The sequence below is a fragment of the Macrobrachium nipponense genome, chromosome 19, assembly GCF_015104395.2.
Source record: "Macrobrachium nipponense isolate FS-2020 chromosome 19, ASM1510439v2, whole genome shotgun sequence".
NCBI lineage: Eukaryota > Metazoa > Arthropoda > Malacostraca > Decapoda > Palaemonidae > Macrobrachium > Macrobrachium nipponense.
In genome coordinates, this window is record NC_061088.1 from 22,445,401 (window position 1) to 22,466,712 (window position 21,312).

Genomic DNA, 21,312 nt, shown 5'->3' on the forward strand with positions numbered 1-21,312 from the left:
TTACGTCAATATGCAATTTACGCCAGAACCAAAAACTAATTTTATAGTGACCCGAATTAATTGCTATCAATTCCAATTCAATGTTACATGTAAAAGCTACAGTAACCTATATGTAGGAAGTCCTTAATATTCTCTATAAGTCTAGTGAAGATCTGAAGGTATATTAAAAATCCGAACAAAATAAAAGTAGAATCATTAGAACTTTAATGAAACCATTTTTTTCAGAAGCTCCGAGTCTGGTATACGAAGTTCCCGGGCCAATTCACTCCTTGGCTACTTTTGGAGATAAAGTGAGTAGAATAAATGAGTAGTATACTCGTTTCATTCCTTTTACTATACCTCCATTCATATTATGTTTATCCCATCTTGCTATCCACTCTCTCCTAACAATTATTTCATAGTGCAACTGCTTTGAGGTTTTCCTCCTGTTACACCTTTCAAAATACCTACTCTCCATTTCCTTTGCAGCGCTGAATGGTCTCATAGGTCCCAGTGCTTGGCCTTTGGCCTAAACTTTATATTCCATTCCATTCCACTAATCAATTGCAATTTGTTCTGTTACGATGATGTTTCCTAAATGCATTTTAATTAACAATGAAATAAAACAACTCGAATTTCGTAGGCTAGTGAATATTTTCATTTATTTACTTCCAAACAAAGTCTCGAACGTGTAATGAGAAATCCTTTAGGTAAAATTCGCCCCAGTGGCGTGATCGGTATGGTCTTGGCCTGCCACCTTGCTGGCCGCGAGTTCGGTTTTCGGGCATTCCATTGAGGGGTGAGAGATGTGTATTTCTGGTGATAGAAGTTCACTCTCGACGTGGTTCGGAAGTTACTTAAAGCCGTTGGTCCTGTTGTTGAATAATACTGCTTCCATGCAACGTAAAAACAGAGTACAAACAAAACAAACAAGCCACTGACTTTGGATAACATTTGATCTGAGAAAATAGGTACTGAAAAAATAAGTAGATTCTTCTCTTTAGTAAAGCTTCTTCCGTGTGACCGAACGTAATAAGCAAAAATATCTTATATATTTATTTAGGAAGAAAAAGTAAAAAAAAAAAATTCAATGTGTAACAGTTGATAAGAATGAAATTGATTATAGCGAGAAAAATAATAATTATCTGTAATATGTAAACTTATTAAGTTTAATAGATCTGTAATAAATATGACCATTTTTCTTTTCGTAAAGCTGATAAAAAATTATTAACTGTGAAAGTTTGAAATAAAGACGATTATTTGTCCTTTCTCTTAGTTGATAAATTCATTAACCGTAAAAATATGCAAGAAAGATGACAGGTAGTGCCAATTTTCTGTTCAGGTTGACAGACAATTCTTCACGTGGAAAACCGCACAATGATAACCGATTATTATTATTATTATTATTATTATTATTATTATTATTATTATTATTATTACCCACTTTCCTCTCCCACAGTTGATATTCGGAACGGAGAAGAACGAAGTCTGGATGGTGACGACGCAAACCGAGGGGAACCTCACGGCCGCTTGCATCGTACAAGGACACGGGCTCGGTGAAGTCTGGGGATTGGCTACGCATCCTTCTAGACCTATCGCAGTGACGGCCTCCGATGACCAGACGGTTAGGTAAGGTGAAATAGGTCTAGGCCTAGTTAAGAAGGACCAGATTACGGAAGATATTTTTAAAAATCCACCTAGGCAAACGATAAGCTTGATAAGGTGTTACTGGATTTATAATTTCTTTTTAAGTAAGGTGAATTGGGTATAGGCCTAGTAAAGTAGGGCCAAAACCACGGAAAATATATATATTTTTAACATCTACTTTGGCAAATAATAAGCATGATAAGATGTTATTGGATTTATAATTTCTTTTAGGTAAGGTGAATTAGGCATACGCCTACTTTTGCAGGGCCAGTTTTAGGTAAGGTGAATTAGGCCTATGCCTAGTTAAGTATGGCCAGATTACGGAAATTATTTTACAAAATCTATTCTGGCAAACGATACGCTTGATAAGATGTTATTGGATTTATAATTTCTTTTAGGTAAGGTGAATTAGGCATAGGCCTACTTTCGCATGGCCAGACATCAGGTAATGAAATTTTAATGGATATATAATTTCTTAAATGTTACGGGTTTGAGAGAATGTGGTTATTATTCTCACTGTTTTAAAGAAATGTGGATTCCCTTCTTTTAGTTTCAGAGAAATGTGAATACCATTCTTACAGTGTTAAAGAAAGGTGGTTACCACTTTCATAGCTTTAAAGAAAGGCTGATTAAATTCTAAGTTGTGATCAGATGTGGATACAATTCTTACAGCTTTAAAGAAAAGTAGATACTTGAAGCTTCAGAGAAATAGAACACTTACGGATTAAGGAAAACATGAATACCATTCTTACAGTCTTGAAGAAAGGTGGATACTATTCTTGTGTAGCTTGAAAGAAATGTGGATACCTTTCTTATTATTTCAAGAGAACAATTTTAAAGAAATGTGGAGACCATTCTCATGCTTTTAAGGAAATATGCCACCTGCCCCTCTTTAAAACCGTAAGAGTGGTATCGACACCTCTCTAAAACCGTTTGAACGGTATCTTGGTATCCACGTCGTGAAAACCGTTAACCCACCAACAGGTTATGGAACCTAGAGGAACACATACCTTTGGCAACCACCGTCCTCAACGACGAAGCTCGAGCCGTGGCCTTCTCCCCAGACGGTCAGCAAATCTCCGTTGGACTGAAGAAGGGAACCTTCCTTGTTCTCCTGGAGGAGTGAGTGGGGTTTGCGGCCTTTGACATTTTTCCTACGTGAAAGAGGAGAAGAACTCTGTAGTTAGGAAAAGTAGAGACTTATCTCACATGGGAACGTAGTTACATGAAATCGAAAGATAGGTTTTTTTAAAAATGAAAATACGATTGTTGAGTTATTAGCCTATACATTTTTATATCAAAGCTCCTTGATAGTCTGACAGACAGCTTTTATTCTTTGATAGTAAAGACAGCCTTTATTGTTTTAATAGTTAAAACAGCTTTTATACTGAAGATTAATTGGCACTAGTTCAAAATATGAAGAAGTATTCTTCCATAAACTTACATTGCAATACATAAAGATCCAGTTCACAAAGCATATGAACTGCTAGCTTAGACTTAGTACCATCTTGTACGTAAAATGCTGACGAACTATATCAAATGACTACACAATTCCTTTTTATATTGACAAGTATCTCCATTTCATAACAACACCTTAATGCTTTTGAAATCCTTGCAGAAACTTGGAGGAGACGCATCGAATAACTGATAGGAAAGAAGTTCGTCACGACCTCAAGTACTCGCCTTGTGGTGCGTTCTTAGCAGTGGCTTCCAATGATAACTTCGTAAGTCTCTTTTGTCTCAGTTTAACGATCTGAGAAATAACGAGTCTGATAAATAATACTCTATTAAAACATTATCAATATTTATATGTATAAGGAATAAGACGGCACAAATAAACAATTATTTATTTGTCTATTTTACCGACACTACGTGCCTAAATGAATGTCTAAATCTTTGAGACACAACGTACCTAAATGAATTTTTAAATCTAATGGACATTACGTGACAAAATGAATGTGTGAATTTTTGAGACACAAGCACACACTATACCTAAATGAATGTCAATTTCGATCAGTAACCTAAGTACGGTTTGCGTTATTAAATAATCTCATTATCATATCGAAGGTCGACATATACGCAGTCGAATCAGGTTACAAGAGAATCCAGATTCTCTCTGGGGCTTCATCTTTCATAACGCACATCGACTGGTCCAGTAACTCTGACTACATCCAGATCAACTCTGGGGCCAGCGAAAGACTCATCTACAATGTGGTCGGTAAGTTCTGCCACTAGACTGATAATTATAATTAATGGGCTCTTTGGTTTATTTTGGTACTGTGTTAAGAGTAATCTGTAGTACAAAGCATTGTAAGCTTAAAGTTCCGTCTTCCTTATATGGGTGTTTTGCAGATAAAAACAAAATACTGTGTTATTGTCATGAGTATCCTTCAACTGTTGAAACCGGCATTACATCCATGTTTAAAATTTCCACAAATTAGGTACATATAATGTGTGTGTGTGTGTATAGTTGAAGCAAGAAAGGTAGCTGGTTGAGTTTAAAGAGAGGCAAGGTGGGAATATATGCACCGAAAAGTGAGCCAGCCCCTCATGTATGGAAGTTATGTGTGGATTTTGAAAGCCAATGAAAGAAAAACTGTCGAAGATTAGGTGACTTTGTTCGTGTGTCATAAGAATATAAAAGGTGAGAATGAAAAAAAATGTGGATACTTAAAATGAGTTATGAAAAGGGTGGATCAGTGGGTTTTTTTATTTTAGATGGTTATGTGGAAAGAATAGTAATCGGAATATAATTCTAATGGAGGGATTGGGGCGGAGGTTGGGGAGGGGTGGTGGGAGAGGAAGATCTAGAAAGTATTGAATGTAAGATGTGAAAGAGGCACTGGAAAAAAAGGGCCCTTAATAACCAGGAAACACGAAAGTATAGCATAATAAAGATTAAAATATCAGTGATCACTGTTACCTTTCCCTCTAACCAAGCCGTTATAGGAAACGGCTTAATGTCGAAAAAAAAAAAAAAAACTGTAAGAGTCTATCCTTCAATTTCATCGACGGTTTCAGACGAGAAAATCGTGGACGAGAGCGACATCCCCGACGTGGAGTGGTCTTCCTGGACGGGCGTCTTAGGATCCCAAGTGGCAGGACTCTGGCACAAGTATTCGGACGTGTCTGATATCAACGCAGCCGATGCCAACTTCTACTACAACTGCATAGTGACCGGGGATGACTATGGCCTCGTGAAACTCTTCAGGTTCCCTTGTCCTAAGAGAGGTTGGTTGGTTGGTTGACTTCTCAGAATAATAATAATAATAATAATAATAATAATAATAATATTTCACTCAGTGGCTGATTTAAGGGGGAGGGGGCCATCACCTGATCACATGGCTCCCTACCCCATGGATATAATAATAGAACATTGTTCTCTCTCAGTAAATCATTATCAGTAGCAGATATTTGCTTAGTTAATGAATGTTTCAACAACAACAACAAAAACAATAACAACAACTGCTTTGTGTATATATGTGTTCATACATATATAAATAATGATTTATATGTAGTACCATTTGTGTGTATATGGTATGGCGCGCGCGCACACACATTATATATATATTATTATATATATATATAATATTATATATATACTCTATATATATTATATATTATACTATCATATTCTATATCTAATATATAATATATAACATCTTATATATATATATATATATATATAATATATATATTATCTATATATATATATATATAGATTATATAATATATATACTATATATAATATATATTATATATATATAGATATATATATATATATATATATATTATATATATATGTGTGTGTGTGTGTGTGTGTGTGTGTGTGGTGTGTACATTGTGACAAAGTGGGCCATGTATTTCAGACATCCTACAACTCTAAGCCAGCTAAGGAATCTGAAAAAAATGTTGCAAAACTCTATTCTAAGATTTCATACAGTCTAGAAGAAGATATTATGCGTTTTGAAAGTAGCAACATATAATATATATATATATATATATATATATATATATATAAGCCTAAGTGGGTGCCCCCCTCCTCACCCCCATGAAAAGATTTCTAGATCTGCCACTGCATTCACTTCTAGAATATGGAATGTTCTAGTCTTTCCCAAGGTCTCATTCGGTATTCTGTTTCAGTTTTGAAAAAATACTTATGTACTATCACTTATAAAAAGAGATATCAAAGCATATGTTTGTCAGGATTATATTTTGTACTGGAAATGTAAAACAATTTTGATCTAGTTGTAATATTTAAAACAATTGAGGCCTTCTCGAATACTTCACACAATGCCAAAACCACGACAAAGGTAATAGTGTCTGCTGCCTAGTATCAAAGAAATGCGTGAAGACAAAATGCAAATATTATAGTACGTGTAATACTTTTATAATCGTAATGTTCTTACCCTTTCTTTACTCTTTATTTAGTGAAAGCTTGGTATTCAGTTGTGTAAAAGATATGCTCGTTCCGAAATATTTAGGTTAATTAGGCTTATAGCTCGTCTTGAGATGGCTTTTTCTTGAGTGTGAAAAGCAGTTCTTTCATTATAATGGCTCTCCTGTCGACAAGTCTATAAATCTTCCTTAGTGAATCTTCTATCTTTTTATCACGGTGGCTCTTCTGTCAACCGCCCTCTCCCTTCCAGGCTCAGAATGTCAAAGCATTGTTGTTGTATCCCTTCCAAGCTCTAAATGTCAAAACTTTGTTGTTGTTCTATTCCTTCCAGGCTCTAAATTGTCAAAGCTTTGTTGTTGTATCCCTTCCAAGCTCTAAATGTCAAAACTTTGTTGTTGTATCCCTTCCAAGCTCTAAATGTCAAAACATTGTTGTTGTATCCCTTCCACGCTCCAAATGTCCAAAACTTTGTTGGTTGTATCCCTCCAAATGTCCAAAATGGCAAAACTTTGTTGTTGTATCCCTTCCAACGCTCTAAATGTCAAAAACTTTTGTTGTTGTCCCTTCCCCTTCGCAAGCTCCTAAATGTCAAAACGTTTGTTTTGTTGTATCCCTTCCAAACGCTCTAAATGTCAAAAACTTTGTTTGTTGTATCCATTCCAACTCTCCAAATGTCCAAAACATTTGTTTGTTGTCATCCCTTCCAACGCTCCAAATGTAAAAACTTTGTTGTTGTAAAATCCCTTCCAAGCTTCTAAAATTGTCAAAACTTGTTGTTTGAAATCCCTTCCAAGCTCCAAATTCAAAACTTTGTTGTTGTTCTATTCCTTCAGCTCTCGAAAATTTCAAAGCTTTGTGTTGTATCCCTTCCAAGCAAACCAAATTGTTCAAAACTGTTGTTGTTCCCTTAAATCCTTCCCGCCTTCTAAATTTCAAAAGCTTTGTTGTTGTTATCCCTTCCAAGCTTTCTTAATTGGTCAAAACTTTGTTGTTGTATCCCTTCCAAGCTCTAAATGTCAAAACTTTGTTGTTGTATCCCTTCCAAGCTCTAAATGTCAAAACTTTGTTGTTGTATCCCTTCCAAGCTCTAAATGTCAAAACTTTGTTGTTGTATCCCTTCCAAGCTCTAAATGTCAAAGCTTCATTGTTTTATCCCTTCCAAGCTCTAAATGTCAAAACTTTGTTGTTGTATCCCTTCCAAGCTCTAAATGTCAAAACTTCGTTGTTGTATCCCCTCCAAGCTCTAAATGTCAAAGATTCATTGTTTTATCCCTTCCAAGCTCTAAATGTCAAAACTTTGTTGTTGTATCCCTTCCAAGCTCTAAATGTCAAAACTTCGTTGTTGTATCCCCTCCAAGCTCTAAGTGTCAAAGCTTCATTGTTTTATCCCTTCCAAGCTCTAAATGTCAAAACTTTGTTGTTGTATCCCTTCCAAGCTCTAAATGTCAAAACTTCGTTGCTGTATCCCCTCCAAGCTCTAAATGTCAAAGCTTCATTGTTTTATCCCTTCCAAGCTCTAAATGTCAAAGCTTCATTGTTTTATCCCTTCCAAGCTCTAATTGTCAAAGCATTGTTGTTCTATCTTATACAGGCTCTAAATGCCAAAGCTTCGTTGGTCACAGTGAGCATGTGACCAATGTCAGATGGACAAACGACTCTGAATTAGTGGTATCAGTAGGAGGGGCAGACCATGCTGTTTTTCTGTGGAGATTCAGGCCCAACCGCAAAGCTACCCCTGGTACTAACAGAGGTAAGTGCCAAAGTTTTTATTGTTTTTTATATTGTTATTAGTGATCTCTTTAACCAGTGAATAGTCACATGTGCAGGCAGTCCCTGGGTTACAACGGGGGTTCCGTTCTTGAGAAGCGTTGTAACCCGAAAATCGTCGTAAGCCGGAACATCATAAAAGATACTATGAAAACTTTACTATTAATGCTTTGGGTGCATTGAAAACTATGTAAACTGCATTTGTATTGCATTGTTCATCAAAAATCCCTCAAATATTGATTATTTTGCATTTTTGGTGTCATATTTCTTCTGCCAGATGAGCGTTGTAGGCGTCGTAACCCTAGAAATAATTTCTGATGAATATAATTGAAAAGCGCCTTAACCTTGGAATGTCGTAAGCCGAACCCGTCGTAACCCGGGGACTGCTACATGTATTGTCACTGAAAACATTTAACAAAAAAAAAATGAACTGCAGAAGGCTTTAAATAGCATTATACATTTTGCTGTAAATGTAAAATAAAATACAAAATTGAAATAGGGTTTTATGCGATTTCTTTGAAATATTTACATATATCTAGCTACATAACATTTACACAACATTACAATGTTTCGTGGCACTGTTTTTGCCATAAATAGAAAACCTGACAAAGAGGGAAATAGCAAAATAAATAACTTCTAATATGAAAATTTTATTTTATTTTTATTGTTGATAAACGGCATCTAAAGCTAAAAACGGCTTATGATAGGATAGGACTGCCACTTTTATGATAACGCATTTACTTCCTAAATGTAAAATAGATTTTCAGTATATGAGAATGATTGCTAATGTGGTGTGTTCTTACTGATAAATGACTACCCCACGTCTAACACACTAGTTTAATATTCCTGTTAAAACAGCATTTGATATCGTGCACAATTCTGCATTTACAGAACGTGAAAGTTGGTCTTGAGAAAAAGAATTAAATAACGATGACAGTGAAAATATATAACAATTTTTACAGCTATGTTTCATTATCTGCTGTTCATGAATCGTCCATAAAGTGTTCTTTTCACTTAATATTTAAAACTGCAAAATCAGGCCTACTAAAGAAGTATGGAAGCTTTTGAATGTACTTTAAAACAGAAGGAATAAAACAGTGTCTAAGGATCTTTGGCTAAAAATAATTTTTAACCGAGCGGTGAGTAAAAAAAAAAGATGAAATTTAGTGCAATAGTTTAATAGACTCGTCGCGTAACCATCCGAATGAAAAAAGCCTATGCAAATATGATATTGAATGCTGTCTTCATAATAGCCGTGAATACTTCCAGTGCAAATCCCAGAGAAAGTTCAAGAATTATCAGACGAAGACGTAATCGATACCGAGGACGAACTGGAGGGAATCCCAGAGCTCACGTTGGATCTGGAAGAAGAAATGTCCAGTGTAAACACGATGTCCAGGTTAGTTCAGGAGTCTATTGCTCGGGATCGTGTCCTATTGTACACGTGAAGATGACTTCGCACGGATTCGTTTTCCTGTTGTCTTTTAGCATCTTCCCGCCAAACTTTACATTCAATGGCCAGTATTAGTTTTGGTATTGAGCTCCTGTGTGTTCGCACTCATTTAACGTCAGTTTTACCAACAATATAAATAGATATAGGTCGCTTGTCATAAGATTTGTTGGCAAGATAGTACAAAGAAATGCGAGAAAACACGCCATCTTGTGACCAAATTTCTACCCAGTAGTCAATATTGATGGCAAAAACTGAACCTGCACATGTTCAAAGCAACTAAAGACGATTTCAGTTTTACCGCCAAAAACGAGCAGTTTGTTAAAATGAAAGGTCAAGATTCTAAAAATGTCAAAATGAAAGGTCAAGATTCTAAAAGTGATCAGAAAAGTGTTCCCATGATCGGGGATTAAGAAAATAATTTTATAAATAGAAATTAACGCTTATCTTCGCATCTTGGATGAATGAAATACCTTCCACATCATTCTGTACAACATGGCGCCTACATATAGGTACTGTCGGCCAACGAAGATTTGGCGTAGTTTATTCATTGTTCGTTATGGAAATATTGCCATATACAGGTGCCAGATTATTTACTTAACAAAAAATAACATTTCCTTTCAAAGGTGCTATACTTGAAATAATTTCATTATAATTGAGTAGACTTATTCAATGTATTAAAGATAATTATTTTGCAAAGTAAGGAAAATATATACCGATGGGTCCACGATTTTTAATTTTATTCTCAACTCTAGCTTCGTGACAGCATACCTAAGCATTTTGAAGTTGGCTTTGCTGCCGCTCGAGTCTTGACTCAACGTATTGTACTGCACTGGGGTGTTGTTATTTTTGTCTCCTACAGCCGATAAATAATACATCAAGGCGTTAACATTCTTTGAAAACAATGTTTGATTAAACTAATTTTGTCCTTTGATCAATAAAATAATTTGCATGAGACGTTTAGTGGGCCTAAATTGGACTTCTGATTTTCACACATGATTAGCCTAGGTCTATTTTCAGCAGTATACTCTATCGGATACGTAATATGAATGAATATTTAAATCGACAATATATATATTAATCTGCTTTATTTGATTATTCCCGTTATTCTTGTTTTATTAGCCATGTTCGCCTTCCTTCTTATCCTTTTCATAATTGCTTAACATAATTTACACAGACCTTAGCTATTCAAAGTCAAAAAGCAATCATAAAAAAATAAAACGAATATAATTCAGTCTTTTATTTTTTATCGAATTCCTTGCATATCATCCTGTTTCATTTGGACACGTTGGAAAGCTGCGAGAGTCAAAACTGATGAATACATTAAGAAAGGCTTACTTTCATCAAATCTTTCTTAGGTTGATCTTTCTGTAGCTATTCATTTCTTCTAAATAGAAATTAATTAAAATTAGTTTCACATGTACACCTAGACCTACTACCTAAAGCATATTATAAAAGTAGCTCTGAAAGGATAAGATATGAAAGGTGACGTTCTCGTTTAAGTCTATTTCATATGTTTTTTTTATTCTTTTTTTCAAGAAAAACCCACTGCTTTAATCAAGGGTTGCTCTTTGACGGCTACAACAACCATACAGGGTGTAACACGAGTGTATGCACATATTATGGGGAATGAAAGATAGTTTCTTTGAACAGAAAATATTTTATAAACATGCATTTTAAGGCGTCCATTGTCGGTGCGGGGAATTTTAAAATCACCCTTATCATTAGTGATGCTTTCATGTCATAGAGTTCGTAGCAAGAAGTCTGATCGAGTCGCCTGAGATGTGGAAGAGAGCGGAGGTGGCGTACAGTAGTGATGGAGGGATTAGGCCGATGTTAATAAAGTATCTCCCAATAAAATGTATTCTTTATATTTTGAAGGGAAAGAAATGCATGCATCATTGAAACTGTTTCCCTCCCTATCCGTGGTATTCACTGGCCACCAATAAAGAAAAAAAAAAGAGTAAGCCTAACTGAATCTCTCATCCATCAAAAGATAAGTTTGCTTATTCATTAGACACCTATCAAAGATTTCAAGTGTAGATTTAAAAATCTCTTCCTCTCCATATAAAGTATTCATCAGACCGCAGTCATAGGCGAAGAGGTAGTCATGATTCCTGGTTCAGCAATATCGTGACGAGGCACTAGAATTCAAAATTCACAAATGAATGTTGCTCAGCAACATTTACACTACTGTATTGTCCTGCTTTCTTGCGGTGCTTTGAGGTGTTCCACCTCTAGGCCTAAGTTCTAAATTTTGCAGTTCTCTTAACAATTTGATTCATCTATGTATGATTCTCTCCGGTTTATTAAGCTTTCTTGATATCCCTCAAACAGGAACTTGGACCGAATGCAGTGCATCAATTGTCTCTCGCTCATCGAGGGATGTTTCTTAGACCGATAAATGACACATTGACATTAGATTCCCGTGCACATAACGACATCAAAAGCGATAGAATGAGGTCACATGGTTCACACTAGGTTATCGTTTTGTTTCTTATATGTTTTTAAATTTGATAGCATTTTGTGAGATTCCAATGTTTTCTGTAAAATTTAACGAATGGAATAGTTCAACTACCTTCAGCTTAATATTGAAATGATAATGTAAGAACTATGTTTATGCGATACTACTATCGTGACTCAAGATGGAATCACGATAGTGCATTTATAAAGACCAGTAAACAGTCATTTATCTTTTATTTTGTAAGGGAAATATTATGAACATTATGCAGTGCGAGATGCGTAGAAAATTATATAAGTTGTATTGAATTGTTTGTAATATTATATTTCTTTATGTCGAGTGTTTTTGAAGAGTGAAATACACTATATGGTTGTTTGACTCTAAGCAATCTTTAACGAGTTGTTAAGGATTGTCGTTAGCAAATGCGGGTCGCGCATGCGTGGACCGCCAATCGTCTCCGACTGATTTGAGTCAGAATCAGTGTTGCCAAAGCGCGGAGAAACGACCAAAAGGCAAAAGTGCTGAGAAGATTCGAGGGGGAGTCATTGAATGCAGTGCTGAGGTCTGCACTCCTCACGTATGCGGCGCTGTAGGTCCACATATAGATTTATGCTTTTAAAACTTTTTATTTAAATTATATATTTTTGAAAATACCAATATTTTTGAAAAATGAATAATTTTCACTAGTCTCGAGTGTTCACGCGCCAATATCAGTTAAGAACCGATTTTGACAACATTCTCTAGGTCCAGCAAACTTCAGTTTGCCTTTGTAATTATATATATATATATATATATATATATATATATATATATATATATATATATATATATATATATATAGGCTAGTAAAATTTGGTTAATTTGTGAATTAATTTTAGAGTGAAGGCTGACTTACATTATTGTAAACTTAGTCATGTTTTTATTTATTTATTTATTTATTTATTTTTTTGAGAAAACAAATGCAAATATGTATTAGGCAATTGGATTAGTTGAAGTGATTCAACTGATTATAACCGAATAAGCTTCGATTCAGTATGCTAGGAAGTGGTGTATTATAATCGTGGATTTTCTTTATATTAATGTAGCTTACTGATAAAAAAAGGACCAATTATAATGTGCTCTTTTCCAATTTTTTGAAACTCATAGCCTTGAATAGGGCATTCGTTTGGCTTAGGATTGCCACATGTATACCATAAAGCATGCATAATATGCTGTCCATTCTCTTGGGGAAATATCTCATTTCAAAATATCCGTATCATAAAAGGTGGCATATAGACCTACATGTTTCATATCGTTTTTGTCAGTTTACTATGCTTATGACATTGATTTTAAGCCTAGACCTATGTTACATATTAGATTGTTTATTATCATTATTACTTCATCAAACGTTTTGATTTAACATACAGCATATTACCTAAGTGACAAATGTGGCTTAATAAAGAAAAGAAGGAATAAACTACTTATGAATATCGAAGGATTTACGGAGCTTGTCATCTTACTTTGTGGGGAACGCAGAGGACTGAGTGAAAATCAACCGTTTTTAGTAAAGAAATACATTTCAGTGCAGTTTTTTTGTAACTTCCCACATTTTGCTGAAAACTTTATGAATAAATTTACTTGCCCATGTTCACTTTGTAGCCTAATTTAGGCATCAAATCATATATAACAATCAACTATAAAACAGTAATTATATAGAATGTAATAAATCAGGTTCAAGACTGAACACTGTCTACGTATCTCGTTCGATTCTAAATTTGACTACGTAATGTTTCAAAAGATATGAAACAACTGAATTTCGGAAAGGGGAAAATCTAACTATAAAAAGGTTTAATTAGTAAACCCAACTCATATAATGGTAAAGATACGGTTAATATAATATAACCAGGGTGACTATTTCGTCTAGTTAGTGTAGCAAAATAACATTGCTTGGCAATTAATACTACACCTCCCGGTGCGGAGCTAGTTTCTCGAGACGTGCGGACTTCGAGCCAACCCTGGTCAGAATCGGGTAGTACCGGCTCAGTTGTCTAACAGTGAGGGACATTGTTTGTTACCTAAACCTCGTAATGTAGGGGGGAAGGAATCAACACAGCTTCGAGAGGAGTTCTTACCATCATGTGCTACAGCTAAGTTTATGATTTTATAAGTGTTTTGTTGAGGTGATAATATTGAAGGGCATGCATGCACGATAGATATTGTTACTAGCAGGCATTTGTAAAATGAATTAAGACTATTCTTCGGATTGCCGGATAGGAAACTTCACAATTAATATTTTAAGGGTAGTAATAAATATAAATCTATTCCTGGTCAAACAATGATTTTATACGATCACAGGATATGGTAAATTAAATTGTATACTTGAACACAACGCAAATTCTCGATTTATTGAATGAAAGGAACAGAAAAGAATCCTTGAAAATCTGTTAATGAACCTGGTAATATGCGAACCAAATTAGGGTAAGTTTGGGTTTTCATATTGATTGGAGTTTCTATATGTTTACTATTTTGGATTCTTTTGAGTAAATATATCAATGGTGCCGTGACCAGGATTATTGCGGGTGATGATTGATAATTGGTAACTGATTGATAACGCATATTTTTAACTTTGATATTGGTGTTTATACGTGAATAGATGTTCTTACCAATATTGCGTTTCATGAGAAAGTGTTCGTTACGTCGGGTTGTTATGTCTAGGTTGGTATTGGCAATTTAGAAAAACGTTGACGCCGTATTTTTTTTTTGCCGTGAATCATATGAGGAAAATTGGTGAGTAAGAGATTATCGTTCCCTTTTGTAATTGCACTCTATTTGATTGTTAATTGCATTATTGAAATTTTTTATAATAAATGATAAGCTGATATAATTGAGTGATTAATGAACTTATTCAGAAAAGTTTGTTTGAGATTTCGTTTGTAATTTATCGATCGTAGTAGGAAATCACGAGTGTGAATTTTGAATTGGTAATCTCGTTCTCTTTAGATTCATAAAAGTTTAACTAACTATATTTTGACGGCTATTAAACCATTTACAACGACGAAAAGTTGAAATTTGTAGTTGAAAAAAAATGAACTTTCTTTCAAGTGATTGAAAATCTTATATGCGTTATACATTTTGAATTGATCAGTGTTAATCGTTGCCACTAAATGAAAACATTTAAGTATGAAAATTAATTTCCACTAGTTGTGATTTTTATTGAAAAATAATTTAAAGTGGAAATAATAATTTTGGAAAGTTGTTTAGTTTCGGTAATTCGTTAATAGTTGAAAGTGAAGTTAATAAATTGGTTCTTTCCTGTGGTGAAATTTTCGAGTTGTATGTTAGTGAGTTTGCGCCGACATTGATAATATCGTTGTCTTACAGGCGGCCATTTTGTCAATGATCGGGCATCCATTGATGGGTAAAGCTAGTCTCGGCATTAAGAATAACGTTGTCGCACAGGCGGCCATCTTGTTAAAGACCGAGCAGCTAAGTTGAAGTTTGTTTAAAACGAAATTTCTATGGGAAGGAATTTAATATAGTTGTGCTGTTGAAAATAATATACATAATGCATTAAGTAATTATTAGGTAGTTCCTTCCTAAACCCTTGCTTGGTCTATTTTTCTCCTTTAATGAACAGTTTGGTGAATTATTAACAATGTCGAACATAGAAACATCAGACGTAGAAATGTCAGATAATGAAAATGAAGAAACAGAAAAACGCATAGTGCTGATCCTAGGACATTCTCAGGTAAGGGAAATGGAAAGTGCCTTTGATGAAATAAATGCAGAAGAGGAAACCCTTCATTTTATAACACGCTCAATAGGTGGTGCTACTTGTTATGATATCACATCTGAAGAAGTAAAGGGGAGTGAAGCAGAGGCAGTTGTGCTTTTTGTAGGAAGTAATGATATAGATAGTGAAGATGCTGAATCAACAAGTGATATTAGAAATAATATCATAGAACTTGCAAATGATATCTACAATGTGGATGGAGTGAAGATAGTCTATATCGTCACTGTGGAACCCCGTACAACCCTGAGATCTGTAACCTATGATGAATATCGAAAAAGTCGAAATAGGTTGAACCAAAGGTTACGTAAGTCAACCAGTTATTATATCATAGGTAATGGTCTCACTGAAAAGGATCTAGGCAATGATGGAGTTTATTTAACTCAAGAAGCCTCTGAAACACTAGCAAAAAAAATATATGAAAGAGTCAGCAGTGATGCTGATTCAGGAGAATGGTAATAACACAAGTGGACCAAGTGGGGGGGGGGGGGGATGAGGGACTACGCATCTTGCATTGCATTAGTTATAAGTTGTATATAATTATTGTAAAAGTTTTGAAGTGAGTTTCTCTTGAAGTGTGTTGATTAATTGCATTTAATGGGGTGGTTATATATATTAAATTAAAAATTGCTGAAATTGTTGAATATTCTTAAAGTGTATATTTTGCATAAACAGTTGTTTGTTGAAATTGCTGAAAGTCTGAAAATTTTAGTGGGTTTAGCTGGTTTGGAAGTTTAACGCTGGAAGAACTTCAAGCTAAAAATAAAATGATTATCCTCTTACAAAAGGAATACTTTCCGGAAGAATATAAAGCTTTGGAAAAGGGGGATAAAGTTTCAAAATTGACCTTATTAGTACAATATTGAATCTCTTCTTGGAAGAAGGTATTATAAGATGCAGAGGAAGATTGGAACATGTCGCACAGGCGGCGGAAATAAAATTCCCAATCTTACTGCCAAAAGTTGTTTTCTCACAAAATTGGGTAAAATTACAGTTTCAACCATTATGGGAAAACTGGAATAAAAATATATTTGTTGCATCAGAAATAATGTAGTTCCAACGGATTTAACATTTATTTTGATTGCAAACCATCCGATTTAGAGATTTACTATGTAATTGGAGTTAAAAAAACGAGTTTTTCCAGAAAAAGGTAAATGTCCAGGAGAAGGCCGCACCCGTTTTTCAAGTATTAACGGCGAAAAACGGCAAAAAACGACCAGATTGGTGTTGCACATCGCATAGAAACATACTAAGAGTTACTCTTACACACAAAATCTAAGCATAAACTACTACTTCAATTATGGGGATCCCAGTGGGAAGCGGGGTTTTTGGGTGGGGGGAGGAGGAGAAAAGTGATTTTCGGGGCACTACCGAACCTAATACAACCACCTAACCTTACCTAGGGCCCTGTACCCCTGCGACCCCCCCTTAAGGCCACTATCTAACACATCCATCAAACCAAATCCAAAGTGATGGTACTGCTGTATACATCGTTATACTACCACCATTATAATATACTCTATAAATTAATGAAGCTTACCTTAAACTGTTGGTTGATAAAGATGTGCTGCTGCTTTGAGGAAAACGTGAAGCCGTTGCAAGGTTCTCTGACATGCAACTTAAAGTAGGAAGTGGCCAGGTAGCCGACGACCACATTGCACTGCAAACAATCGGTAGGAAATCGAAGGTCTGTCAAATTAATGCATAAGGGCCAGCCACTGCCTCTGCCATAGGTACAGGAAGACAAAATGCCGTTTTTTGCTTCATTATTCGAGTATTCAGTCAAACAAGGATACCAGTGGACACTAGACAGGTAACTTTTTTACTCCGCTGAAATGCTAGTGAAACTTCGTTTTCGACTAAAGTCGTTCGTAATTGGTTATGAAACCCATGACGTCATAACGATGTCACACCTGTCAGCCAATAATGAGTAACTGGAACTGCTTTTGTTTGCGTAAGAAAGTAAGTTAGAGGGCTCATTAAAAGTAAACATTACCGTAGAGGAAACACCTCTCCCGACTTAGGAAAAATTCGAGGTAAAGACTTAATATTTTTTTGTCTCTGTAAGTAGTATGCATTAGCGACAATAATGTATTGAGAAGAAGTGTTTTGTTATCACGTGCTTTACTCAGGAAAAATATCAATATAATAGATTTCCCATAATGGTTGAAACTGTAATAATACCCAAAATTGATAGTAAGGGAGCATCACTGTTTACAAGCTCACATGGGAGTTAATGCAACCGTATAGCAAGTGTGAGACAGGAATACTGGGTCCCACAGCTTCGCCAATTAGCCAAAAGTGTAATTCATCAATGTATAATCTGTAAGAAAACACAAGGGAGACCCTACCGTGTGAATATTGCTCCTCCACTGCCAGAATTTCGGGTGCAGAGAAAACAACCCTTTAGCGTTACAGGGGTAGATTATACAGGAGCGTTGTTAACCAAGGAGAAACATCAAAATCCTGAAAAAGCCTATATTGTGTTGTTTACTTGTCCAGTTACTAGAGGAATCCATATCGAATTAGTAAAAGATCTGTCCTGCGATACGTTTCTTATGGTGTTCCAAAAGTTTTGTAGCTGTCGGGGATTTCCTTCTTTAATGCTAAGTGACAATGCTACTACCTTTGTATCGGCTTCAGATTATTTGAAAAGCAAGGTAGAAGTTCCTTAATGCAAGAACACCTGAATGCTATCGAATGTAAATGGAAGTTCATACCAGCCAGAGCACCTTGGTTTGGAGCTATATGGGAAAGATTGATTGGTCTTCTGAAAACATGTCTGAAGAAGGTAATATAGGTCAGGCCTTTCTCAGTTTTAGTGAACTTTCCTGTGTTGTGACAGAACTTGAAGCAATTATTAATGACAGACCCTTAAATTATACTCTGGGAGAACTAGACCAGTTGGATATTCTGACGCCCAATCATTTGATTTTAGGACGTAGATTGAGATCTTTCCCTAGGGAAGTCATAGATTGGAAAGATGAAACTAAGGACCCTCTGTATGGAGAAAATAAGGATGTTGGAAAGCGATTTTTGTACATTACAAAAAAAATGTGATGACCTGTGGAAAAGGTGGGAGAGAGAATACTTAAATTCTCTCCGAGAAACTCATCGGGTGGGAATCAGACACGAATCTTGGCCCAAAATGGGAGATGATGTGTTGATACACGATGAAGGACCGAGAAGTCGTTGGAAGCTCGGTCAAATTGTCAGATTACACGTGAGACCGGATGATGCCTTGCGCGTGGTTACTTTAAAAACCCCACAAGGTCAAGTAATGAGACCTGTTGTCAAGCTATATCCTTTGGAATTATGGCAAGAGACTGATGTTGTCATATCTGAGAAAATTGATAACAAGAGCACCCGACCGAACAGGAAAACGGCACAGGCGGCTACTGAGGCCAGAAGAGCCCTCATTCAAGCAGGACAATTATAACTGTAAATATTGTTTTTGTTTGCTGGGAGTATCGTGACTCAAGATGGAATCACGATAGTGCATTTATAAAGACCAGTAAACAGTCATTTATCTTTTATTTTGTAAGGGAAATATTATGAACATTATGCAGTGCGAGATGCGTAGAAAATTATATAAGCTGAATTTAATTGTTTGTAATATAATATTTCTTTATGTCGAGTGTTTTTGAAGAGTGAAATACACTAAATGGTTGTTTGACTCTAAGCAATCTTTAACGAGTTGTTAAGGATTGTCGTTAGCAAATGCGGGTCGCGCATGCGTGGACCGCCAATCGTCTCCGACTGATTTGAGTCAGAATCGGGTAGTACTGGGGCCCGGCTCAGTTGACAGTTGTTTAAGGTGCGTCCATACGGTCGTACAATGCCCGACGGACAAACATTGTTACCATATCATAGGCGAAGCAGGATTACGTCATAAGCGTTGAACCGATGGAAGTAGATCTGGTAACAAACAGTGGTACCAGATGAGGTTGTATATCACGGTTTTTACTCTGCTCACAAGGCAAATACCGGCAGACTATTGTTAATTGGTAACAGTTTGTCCGTCGGGCATTGTTCGACCGTGTGGACGCACCTTTACAGTGAGGGTCATTGTTACCTTACGGTATCTCGTAATGTAGGGGGGAAGGAATCAACACAGCTTCGAGAGGAGTTCTTACCATCATGTGCTACAGCTAAGTTTATGATTTTATAAGTGTTTTGTTGAGGTGATAATATTGAAGGGCATGCATGCACGATAGATATTGTTACTAGCAGGCATTTGTAAAATTAATTAAGACTATTCTTCGGATTGCCGGATAGGAAACTTCACAATTAATATTTTAAGGTTAGTAATAAATATAAATAATCTATTCCTGGTCAAACAATGATTTTATACGATCACAGGATATGGTAAATTAAATTGTATACATGAACACAACGCAAATTCTCGATTTATTGAATGAAAGGAACAGAAAAGAATCCTTGAAAATCTGTTAATGAACCTGGTAATATGCGAACCAAATTAGGGTAAGTTTGGGTTTACATATTGATTGAATATTCTATATGTTTACTATTTTGGATTCTTTTGAGTAAATATAACTACTATACTGTGTTTTTTTTCATCTGTCCATCCGCCTGTGGTGATTTTGTATGGTAACACTGCGTCCTGGACTTTAGATAGTTACACTATGTGTAAGTTTTAGGTAAATAAAAGGATATCTGGGTGTACATTTGCAACTGAAAATGTTTTAATAACTTACTGAATGCGAATTACACCGTTAATATTCGAAATAGGATATTATTTCAATCGTTGAATGTAAGCTGAATGTAACTATCTAAAGCCCGGATGCAGTGTTACCATACAAAAACACCACAAGCAGATGGACAGATGGAAAAGAAGAGTATAGTGATAGGTGTCTCCTATCTATTTGGTGATGTATATCAGTGGTTGTGATATGACTTTTTTTATCACTTTGTTTCGTTCACGTCAATTTTTCTATATGGGAAATAGTTTTACACAATAACATAACATAATGTTCTAAAGATATCGGTGACTGTTTTTAACGTCATTACGTATGATTTCTTCCATCTTTGAAAAGAAAAAATTACGAAATTCTGCCACCAGTTTTTTGGCTGACAGTACATATACAAATACTTATTCAACGTTTTATGTCACATCCAGGCAAAAGAACAAGCGTTCGACGAGCGCCACGCCTGGAGTTGAGCTCGCAAAAGATTCTGCTTTTGCCATGAGGCGCGATGCTGTCGGACACGACCTTAAGGCCAACGTCTTTCCCGAGCAGAGCCTTTCTATCAAACACGTCTTTGGGTAAGGACGAGAAGTAGAAGCCATTTTGTTTTTGTAGCTCAGGCCATAAGAAAGAGAGAGAGAGAGAGAGAGAGAAGGTTGGGCGTAACGCGAATGTATTAGTCAAACTTTTTAATTAATAGAGAATGTATAGTAAATCAAAAGTTTTAATATATTACGTTGACTTTGTTACATTTTTAATATATATATATATATATAATATATATATATATATATATATATATACAACGAATAAATCAGAAAAGCTCTTTGTCTTTGAGTGTTTTAAGGTTTCCTAATAATTAAACGGTATGCGTTTGTTTTCTTTACCTTGTATATTGATGTTTGTAAAGATGATTTGGTTCAAAACAGTTCTGGCTATTACTTAACTTCAGTTTTTTTTTTTTTTTTTTTTTTTTTTTTTTTTTTTTTTTTTTTTTTTTTTTTTTTTTTGTTTTTTTTTTTTTTTTTTTTTTTTTTTTTTTTTTTTTTTTTTTTTTTTGTTTTTTTTTTTTTTTTTTTTTTTTTTTTTTTTTTTTTTTTTTTTTTTTTTTTTTTTTTTTTTTTTTTTTTA

At 35.2% G+C, this 21,312-nt stretch overlaps 1 protein-coding gene across 1 annotated transcript in view; it reads left to right on the forward strand.

The window, feature by feature from the left end:
• Positions 1-21,312, forward strand: part of LOC135214920 (echinoderm microtubule-associated protein-like 6) — a 56,125-nt gene that overhangs the window by 12,309 nt on the left and 22,504 nt on the right. Inside the window, 9 exon segments of the mRNA XM_064249395.1 lie at positions 226-290; positions 1,439-1,608; positions 2,611-2,748; positions 3,245-3,350; positions 3,694-3,844; positions 4,648-4,857; positions 7,617-7,775; positions 9,062-9,191; positions 20,613-20,759. Coding sequence (XP_064105465.1) covers positions 226-290; positions 1,439-1,608; positions 2,611-2,748; positions 3,245-3,350; positions 3,694-3,844; positions 4,648-4,857; positions 7,617-7,775; positions 9,062-9,191; positions 20,613-20,759 — 1,276 coding nt within the window.